Source organism: Salmo salar, chromosome ssa16 (assembly GCF_905237065.1).
Source record: "Salmo salar chromosome ssa16, Ssal_v3.1, whole genome shotgun sequence".
Lineage (NCBI taxonomy): Eukaryota > Metazoa > Chordata > Actinopteri > Salmoniformes > Salmonidae > Salmo > Salmo salar.
The window spans coordinates 90,318,271-90,328,270 of NC_059457.1; the positions used below are offsets into that span (position 1 = coordinate 90,318,271).

At 48.0% G+C, this 10,000-nt stretch overlaps 1 protein-coding gene across 1 annotated transcript in view; it reads right to left on the reverse strand.

Annotated features, from left to right (window-relative positions):
* LOC106574944 (protein diaphanous homolog 3) overlaps positions 1-10,000 on the reverse strand; it is a gene marked incomplete at its 3' end in the record, with an annotated part of 688,081 nt that overhangs the window by 420,811 nt on the left and 257,270 nt on the right. Inside the window, exons 8-9 of the mRNA XM_045698420.1 lie at positions 4,269-4,405; positions 291-396 (exon numbers count right to left, since the gene is read on the reverse strand). Coding sequence (XP_045554376.1) covers positions 291-396; positions 4,269-4,405 — 243 coding nt within the window. The remainder of the gene's footprint in view (positions 1-290; positions 397-4,268; positions 4,406-10,000) is intronic.

A 10,000-nucleotide genomic window follows, 5' to 3' on the forward strand; every position in this document is an offset into this window, starting at 1 on the left:
GGACAAGGTGAATCTGTATAGTACCCAACATTTAGAATACTTTCTGTGAATAAAAAGCAGTCATGTAATCATTTCATACTATTTCCTTCCTCATATCTTTTCTTTTTTGGCTTTGAAAACAACAACGCTGAGTGTCTGATTCTAGCAGCCTACCAAATGGCACCTTATTCCCTATATAGTGCACTACTTTGACCCATAGGGCTCTGGTCAATAGCAGTGCACTACATAGGTAATAGGATGCCATTTGGGACCCTGTATCTAGCAGCGAGTAAGGACCCCTTTGCACTTACTTGTAATTGGACGGAGCGATCTCTGAGTCCTTCTACGATTGGACTGAACCTCTCCGTGGCCCTGTGTTCTCCTGCTGTGGTGATGGCTTCAAGGACCTTCTCCAGACTAAATGGAAAAACAAAACGCATGACCGGCCACACAAACGGCTGAAATGATTACAACGCATTCACCTAGGGGATTTCTCCATCTGTCTACGACTCCAGCACTCTGCCTAACTGTCTTTCTGTCTACGACTCCAGCTCTCTGCCTAACTGTCTTTCTGTCTACGACTCCAGCTCTCTGCCTAACTGTCTTTCTGTCTACAACTCCAGCTCACTGCCGACTGTCTTTCTGTCTACGACTCCAGCTCTCTGCCAACTGTCTTTCTGTCTACGACTCCAGCTCTCTGCCAACTGTCTTTCTGTCTACGACTCCAGCACTCTGCCTAACTGTCTTTCTGTCTACGACTCCAGCTCTCTGCCGACTGTCTTTCTGTCTACGACTCCAGCTCTCTGCCTAACTGTCTTTCTGTCTACGACTCCAGCTCTCTGCCGACTGTCTTTCTGTCTGCTACTCCAGCACTCTGCCGACTGTCTTTCTGTCTACGACTCCAGCTCTCTGCCGACTGTCTTTCTGTCTACGACTCCAGCTCTCTGCCGACTGTCTTTCTGTCTACGACTCCAGCTCTCTGCCGACTGTCTTTCTGTCTACGACTCCAGCTCTCTGCCGACTGTCTCTCTGTCTACGACTCCAGCTCTCTGCCGACTGTCTTTCTGTCTACGACTCCAGCTCTCTGCCGACTGTCTTTCTGTCTACGACTCCAGCACTCTGCCGACTGTCTTTCTGTCTACGACTCCAGCTCTCTGCCGACTGTCTTTCTGTCTACGACTCCAGCTCTCTGCCGACTGTCTTTCTGTCTACGACTCCAGCTCTCTGCCGACTGTCTTTCTGTCTACGACTCCAGCTCTCTGCCTGTCTTTCTGTCTACGACTCCAGCTCTCTGCCTAACTGTCTTTCTGTCTACGACTCCAGCACTCTGCCGACTGTCTTTCTGTCTACGACTCCAGCTCTCTGCCGACTGTCTTTCTGTCTACGACTCCAGCTCTCTGCCGACTGTCTTTCTGTCTACGACTCCAGCTCTCTGCCGACTGTCTTTCTGTCTACGACTCCAGCTCTCTGCCGACTGTCTTTCTGTCTACGACTCCAGCTCTCTGCCGACTGTCTTTCTGTCTACGACTCCAGCTCTCTGCCGACTGTCTTTCTGTCTACGACTCCAGCTCTCTGCCGACTGTCTTTCTGTCTACGACTCCAGCACTCTGCCGACTGTCTTTCTGTCTACGACTCCAGCACTCTGCCTAACTGTCTTTCTGTCTACGACTCCAGCTCTCTGCCGACTGTCTTTCTGTCTACGACTCCAGCTCTCTGCCGACTGTCTTTCTGTCTACGACTCCAGCTCTCTGCCGACTGTCTTTCTGTCTACAACTCCAGCTCTCTGCCGACTGTCTTTCTGTCTACGACTCCAGCACTCTGCCGACTGTCTTTCTGTCTACGACTCCAGCACTCTGCCTAACTGTCTTTCTGTCTACGACTCCAGCTCTCTGCCGACTGTCTTTCTGTCTACGACTCCAGCTCTCTGCCGACTGTCTTTCTGTCTACGACTCCAGCACTCTGCCGACTGTCTTTCTGTCTACGACTCCAGCACTCTGCCTAACTGTCTTTCTGTCTACGACTCCAGCTCTCTGCCGACTGTCTTTCTGTCTACGACTCCAGCTCTCTGCCAACTGTCTTTCTGTCTACGACTCCAGCTCTCTGCCAAGTGTCTTTCTGTCTACGACTCCAGCTCTCTGCCTAACTGTCTTTCTGTCTACGACTCCAGCTCTCTGCCTAACTGTCTTTCTGTCTACGACTCCAGCTCTCTGCCTAACTGTCTTTCTGTCTACGACTCCAGCTCTCTGCCAAGTGTCTTTCTGTCTACGACTCCAGCACTCTGCCAAGTGTCTTTCTGTCTATGACTCCAGCTCTCTGCTAAGTGTCTTTCTGTCTACGACTCCAGCACTCTGCCTAACTGTCTTTCTGTCTACGACTCCAGCTCTCTGCCGACTGTCTTTCTGTCTACGACTCCAGCTCTCTGCCAACTGTCTTTCTGTCTACGACTCCAGCACTCTGCCTAACTGTCTTTCTGTCTACGACTCCAGCTCTCTGCCGACTGTCTTTCTGTCTACGACTCCAGCTCTCTGCCGACTGTCTTTCTGTCTACGACTCCAGCTCTCTGCCAACTGTCTTTCTGTCTACGACTCCAGCTCTCTGCCTAACTGTCTTTCTGTCTACGACTCCAGCTCTCTGCCGACTGTCTTTCTGTCTACGACTCCAGCTCTCTGCCAACTGTCTTTCTGTCTACGACTCCAGCTCTCTGCCAACTGTCTTTCTGTCTACGACTCCAGCTCTCTGCCAACTGTCTTTCTGTCTACGACTCCAGCTCTCTGCCAAGTGTCTTTCTGTCTACGACTCCAGCTCTCTGCCTAACTGTCTTTCTGTCTACGACTCCAGCTCTCTGCCTGTCTTTCTGTCTACGACTCCAGCTCTCTGCCTAACTGTCTTTCTGTCTACGACTCCAGCTCTCTGCCTGTCTTTCTGTCTACGACTCCAGCTCTCTGCCTAACTGTCTTTCTGCCAACTGTCTTTCTGTCTACGACTCCAGCTCTTTGCCAACTGTCTTTCTGTCTACGACTCCAGCTCTCTGCCGACTGTCTTTCTGTCTACGACTCCAGCTCTCTGCCAACTGTCTTTCTGTCTACGACTACAGCTCTCTGCCTACTGTCTTTCTGTCTACGACTCCAGCACTCTGCCTAACTGTCTTTCTGTCTACGACTCCAGCTCTCTGCCGACTGTCTTTCTGTCTACGACTCCAGCACTCTGCCTAACTGTCTTTCTGTCTACGACTCCAGCACTCTGCCTAACTGTCTTTCTGTCTACGACTCCAGCACTCTGCCTAACTGTCTTTCTGTCTACGACTCCAGCTCTCTGCCGACTGTCTTTCTGTCTACCACTCCAGCTCTCTGCCTACTGTCTTTCTGTCTACGACTCCAGCTCTCTGCCGACTGTCTTTCTGTCTACGACTCCAGCTCTCTGCCGACTGTCTTTCTGTTGTTGGCTGTGCTTTCTTTAGTTTGTTGATTAATTCAGCGTTTAGTCGTGCGTTCTGAAGCTCTTCCACCTCGTAGCTCTTCCACCTCGCACCTCGTTCCTTCTTAGAAAACACGTGAAGAATCAGATTTTTGGAGGGACTCCCACAGTATCTGTATGATAATGATTGGGGATCTGATGTCACGTTTCCCCTGAAAAGTGTTACTCAGAGGATGGATAACACGGGTGATGGAGGAGAGGTTGGAAGAGAACATAGGATGGATAACACGGGTGATGGAGGAGAGGTGGAGGAGAACATAGGATAGATAACATGGGTGATGGAGGAGAGGTGGAGGAGAACATAGGATAGATAACATGGGTGATGGAGGAGAGGTGGAGGAGAACAGAGGATAGAGAACACGGGTGATGGAGGAGAGGTGGTGGAGAACATAGGATAGATAACATGGGTGATGGAGGAGAGGTGGAGGAGAACAGAGGATAGATAACATGGGTGACGGAGGAGAGGTGGAGGAGAACAGAGGATAGATAACATGGGTGATGGAGGAGAGGTGGAGGAGAACAGAGGATAGATAACATGGGTGACGGAGGAGAGGTGGAGGAGAACAGAGGATAGATAACATGGGTGACGGAGGAGAGGTGGAGGAGAACCGAGGATAGATAACATGGGTGATGGAGGAGAGGTGGAGGAGAACAGAGGATAGATAACATGGGTGACGGAGGAGAGGTGGAGGAGAACCGAGGATAGATAACATGGGTGACGGAGGAGAGGTGGAGGAGAACAGAGGATAGATGACATGGGTGATGGAGGAGAGGTTGGCTAGAGGAAGTCAGGGCAGAGTGAAGCAGGCACGTACGTGTTCTCCTCGCCCACAATGCAGATGGCCGACAGCAGCTTGACCACGTCGGTCATCATGGCGGGCTGGGTGGGGTCGATAGCTCGGGCCAACAGGGACAAACACTTCTCCTCTCCCAGGATCCGCTCCAAACCATACTAGAACCAGACAACAGATTACACATAGACACACAAACCACTCGGTACCGCAACCAACACCACGGACACACAACCCCGACAGGATCCGCTCCAAAACATCCAAGAAGGGACAGACACAACAGTTGATACATTAACCAGCCATACTGGGATCAGACAGGACAGATAACTGATATGTTAACCATACTGGAATCAGACAGGACAGATAACTGATGTGTTAACCATACTGGAATCAGACAGGACTGATAACTGATATGTTAACCATACTGGAATCAGACAGGACAGATAACTGATATGTTAACCATACTGGGATCAGACAGGACTGATAACTGATATGTTAACCATACTGGAATCAGACAGGACAGATAACTGACGTGTTAACCATACTGGAATCAGACAGGACAGATAACTGACATGTTAACCATACTGGAATCAGACAGGACAGATAACTGATGTGTTAACCATACTGGAATCAGACAGGACAGATAACTGACATGTTAACCATACTGGAATCAGACAGGACACACAACTGATATGTTAACCATACTGGAATCAGACAGGACAGATAACTGATACGTTAACCATACTGAAATCAGACAGGACAGATAACTGATGTGTTAACCATACTGGAATCAGACAGGACAGATAACTGATGTGTTAACCATACTGGAATCAGACAGGACAGATAACTGATATGTTAACCATACTGGAATCAGACAGGACAGATAACTGATATGTTAACCATACTGGAATCAGACAGGACACACAACTGATATGTTAACCATACTGGAATCAGACAGGACAGATAACCGATATGTTAACCATACTGGGATCAGACAGGACAGATAACTGATATGTTAACCATACTGGAATCAGACAGGACACACAACTGATATGTTAACCATACTGGAATCAGACAGGACAGATAACTGACGTGTTAACCATACTGGAATCAGACAGGAGAGATAACTGATGTGTTAACCATACTGGAATCAGACAGGACACACAACTGATATGTTAACCATACTGGAATCAGACAGGACAGATAACTGACATGTTAACCATACTGGAATCAGACAGGACAGACAACTGACGTGTTAACCATACTGGAATCAGACAGGACACACAACTGATATGTTAACCATACTGGAATCAGACAGGACACACAACTGATATGTTAACCATACTGGAATCAGACAGGACAGATAACTGATATGTTAACCATACTGAAATCAGACAGGACAGATAACCGATATGTTAACCATACTGGGATCAGACAGGACAGATAACTGATATGTTAACCATACTGGAATCAGACAGGACACACAACTGATATGTTAACCATACTGGAATCAGACAGGACAGATAACTGACGTGTTAACCATACTGGAATCAGACAGGAGAGATAACTGATGTGTTAACCATACTGGAATCAGACAGGACACACAACTGATATGTTAACCATACTGGAATCAGACAGGACAGATAACTGACATGTTAACCATACTGGAATCAGACAGGACAGACAACTGACGTGTTAACCATACTGGAATCAGACAGGACACACAACTGATGTGTTAACCATACTGGAATCAGACAGGACACACAACTGATATGTTAACCATACTGGAATCAGACAGGACAGATAACTGATATGTTAACCATACTGAAATCAGACAGGACAGATAACTGATATGTTAACCATACTGGAATCAGACAGGACAGATAACTGACGTGTTAACCATACTGGAATCAGACAGGACAGATAACTGACATGTTAACCATACTGGAATCAGACAGGACACACAACTGATATGTTAACCATACTGGAATCAGACAGGACAGATAACTGATATGTTAACCATACTGAAATCAGACAGGACAGATAACTGATATGTTAACCATACTGGAATCAGACAGGACAGATAACTGACGTGTTAACCATACTGGAATCAGACAGGAGAGATAACTGATGTGTTAACCATACTGGAATCAGACAGGACACACAACTGATATGTTAACCATACTGGAATCAGACAGGACAGATAACTGACATGTTAACCATACTGGAATCAGACAGGACAGACAACTGACGTGTTAACCATACTGGAATCAGACAGGACACACAACTGACATGTTAACCATACTGGAATCAGACAGGAGAGATAACTGATACGTTAACCATACTGGGATCAGACAGGACAGATAACTGATGTGTTAACCATACTGGAATCAGACAGGACAGATAACTGACATGTTAACCATACTGGAATCAGACAGGAGAGATAACTGACATGTTAACCATACTGGAATCAGACAGGACAGATAACTGATGTGTTAACCATACTGGAATCAGACAGGACAGATAACTGATGTGTTAACCATACTGGAATCAGACAGGAGAGATAACTGATGTGTTAACCATACTGGAATCAGACAGGAGAGATAACTGATGTGTTAACCATACTGGAATCAGACAGGACAGATAACTGATGTGTTAACCATACTGGAATCAGACAGGACAGATAACTGACATGTTAACCATACTGGAATCAGACAGGAGAGATAACTGATGTGTTAACCATACTGGAATCAGACAGGAGAGATAACTGATGTGTTAACCATACTGGAATCAGACAGGACAGATAACTGATGTGTTAACCATACTGGAATCAGACAGGAGAGATAACTGATGTGTTAACCATACTGGAATCAGACAGGAGAGATAACTGATGTGTTAACCATACTGGAATCAGACAGGACAGATAACTGATGTGTTAACCATACTGGAATCAGACAGGACAGATAACTGATATCTTAACCATACTGGAATCAGACAGGACAGATAACTGATATGTTAACCATACTGGGATCAGACAGGACAGATAACTGATGTGTTAACCATACTGGAATCAGACAGGACAGATAACTGATATCTTAACCATTCGCACACAGAGATCTGTAACATGTCGTGCTGGAAGAGTTTCCCAACAGAACCCCACAGCTTCTGGTAATAAAGCCATCATTAAAACTGGAATGTGAAGACATTGTTTAACACAGGAGATAACACAGCCATCATTAAAACTGGAATGTGAAGACATTGCCCACATAGGTCTACTGTATGTGACATTAAAGGTATTTCACAAAGAAAAACAACCTATCTTAAAACGGTTTCCTAGATAAAAGTTGGTTATTTCCCAGAGGTATCTGGGTAAAAAGACAAACCAGGCCTCCAAATGATATTAAACATGGTTTTCGGGTGAGAAGAAGGTAACAACACCAGAACGACTGTATCTCTCTCCTGATGTAGTCCCATAGCCTGGAGAACAGTCAGACTGGTTCTAACATGGAGGGAGAGGAGGGTAACAACACCAGAACGACTGTATCTCTCTCCTGATGTAGTCCCATAGCCTGGAGAACAGTCAGACTGGTTCTAACATGGAGGGAGAGGAGGGTAACAACACCAGAACGACTGTATCTCTCTCCTGATGTAGTCCCATAGCCTGGAGAACAGTCAGACTGCTGTGAGGAACACCGCCAGTCTTGCCAGGGATCAGACTCTCGATGCTCCTATTCTCAGAAAACTCTGAGGATTCAAGATAAACGTAACATATCAAAATCTCATTTCAAGTTAGTCGAATTCGCATATCCGTAATGTGAAATGTTTTACAACGCTTTATTATTTCAGGAAGTCTTCCATTTGCCCACAATGATTAATTAAGCCCGACATAAAGAATGTGGATTGAATTGTGTTGCCAGACTTTGTTTTGATAAAGAAGACAATTAAAAAGGTTGCGAAGAGAGGGAGGGATGAAGGGAGGGGAGGGAGAAGAGAGGGAGGGATGAAGGGAGGGGAGGGAGAGGGATGAAGGGAGGGGAGGGATGAAGGGAGGGGAGGGATGAAGAGAGGGAGGGAGAAGAGAGGGAGGGATGAAGAGAGGGGAGGGAGAAGAGAGGGAGGGAGAAGAGAGGGAGGGATGAAGGGAAGGGAGGGATGAAGAGAGGGAGGGATGAAGGGAGGGGAGGGATGAAGAGAGGGAGGGAGAAGAGAGGGAGGGATGAAGGGAGGGGAGGGAGAAGAGAGGGAGGGAGAAGAGAGGGAGGGATGAAGGGAAGAGAGAAGGGAGGGATGAAGGGAAGGAAAGACAGTAAACACATTATCCTCCTCGTTTCATTTGGCGAGAAAGAGAGGGTAGTGGAACACAGAGGTGATACTCTCATCTGGCCAGTTGCTGACGGCATCCCGGCCTGTTGATTCAAAATGGCTTTTTCCATATGTACTGAACAAAAATATAAACGCAACATGTAAAGTGTTGGTCCCATGTTTCACGAGCTGAAATAAAATATCCCAGAAATGTTCCATACGCACAAAAAACTGATTTCTGTTTACATCCCTGTTAGTGAGCATTTCTCCTTAGCCAAGATAATCCATCCACCTGACAGGTGTGGCATATCAAGCAGCTGATTAAACAGCATGATCATTACACAGGTGCACCTTGTGCTGGGGATAATAAAAAGCCACTGTAAAAAAATGGGCCGTTTCATCACACAACCCAACGCCACAGATGTCTCAAGCTGAGGGCATGTGCAATTGGCATGCTGACCGCAGGAATGTCCACCAGAACTGTTCCCAGAGAATTGAATGTTATTTTTTTTCTATCATAAGCCGCCTCCAATGTCATTTTAGAGAATTACCGAGTGTTGAAGCGTAGACTCTCAAGCTGGCTGGATGGAGGAGGGGAGAGAGGGAGGGAGGAGGGGAGAGAGGGAGGGAGGAGGGGAGAGAGGGAGGAGGAGGGGAGGGAGGGAGGAGGAGGGGAGAGAGGGAGGGAGGAGGGGAGAGAGGGAGGAGAGGGGAGAGAGGGAGAAGGAGGGGAGGGAGGGAGGAGGGGAGAGAGGGAAGGAGGGGAGGGAGGGAGGGAGGAGGGGAGAGAGGCAAGGAGGGGAGAGAGGGAGGAGGAGGGGAGGGAGGGAGGGAGGAGGGGAGAGAGGGAAGGAGGGAGGAGGGAGGGAGGGAGGAGGGAGAGAGGGAAGGAGGGGAGAGAGGGAGGGAGGGAGGAGGGGAGAGAGGGAGGAGGAGGGCAGAGAGGGAAGGAGGAGGGCAGAGAGGGAAGGAGGAAGAGAGGGAAGGAAAGAGAAAGAGAGGTGGGAGGGAGGGAGGGGAAGAGAGGGAGGGAAGGAGGAAGGGAGGGAGGGAAGGAGGAAGAGAAAGAGAGGGAAGGAGGAAGGGAGGGAGGGAAGGAAAAAGAGGAAGGGAGGGAGGGAGGGAAAAAGAGAAAGAGAGGGAGGGAAGGAGGAAGAGGGAGCGGAGGAGGAAGGGAAGGGGGAAAGACACTGACAGCTGGTTTGGAACACCTGTCTGGCAGCCTCCGCAGGCGCTGTGGGCGAGGCGTATCCCAAGATGCAGCAGGAGGTGAGGGCAAGGTCTGTGAGTCGGTGCCCGTGGGGTAAAAGAGGCGCTTGGCACCTGTTGTGGCAACAGGATTACACAAGACCTTACAGCGAGAGGAGATGAGGAGCGGTGTGCCAGATGACGACACCTCCTCCCTGAGAGGCTGAGGCTGCATCCCCAAACAGCATTTATCATCATTTAAAGTA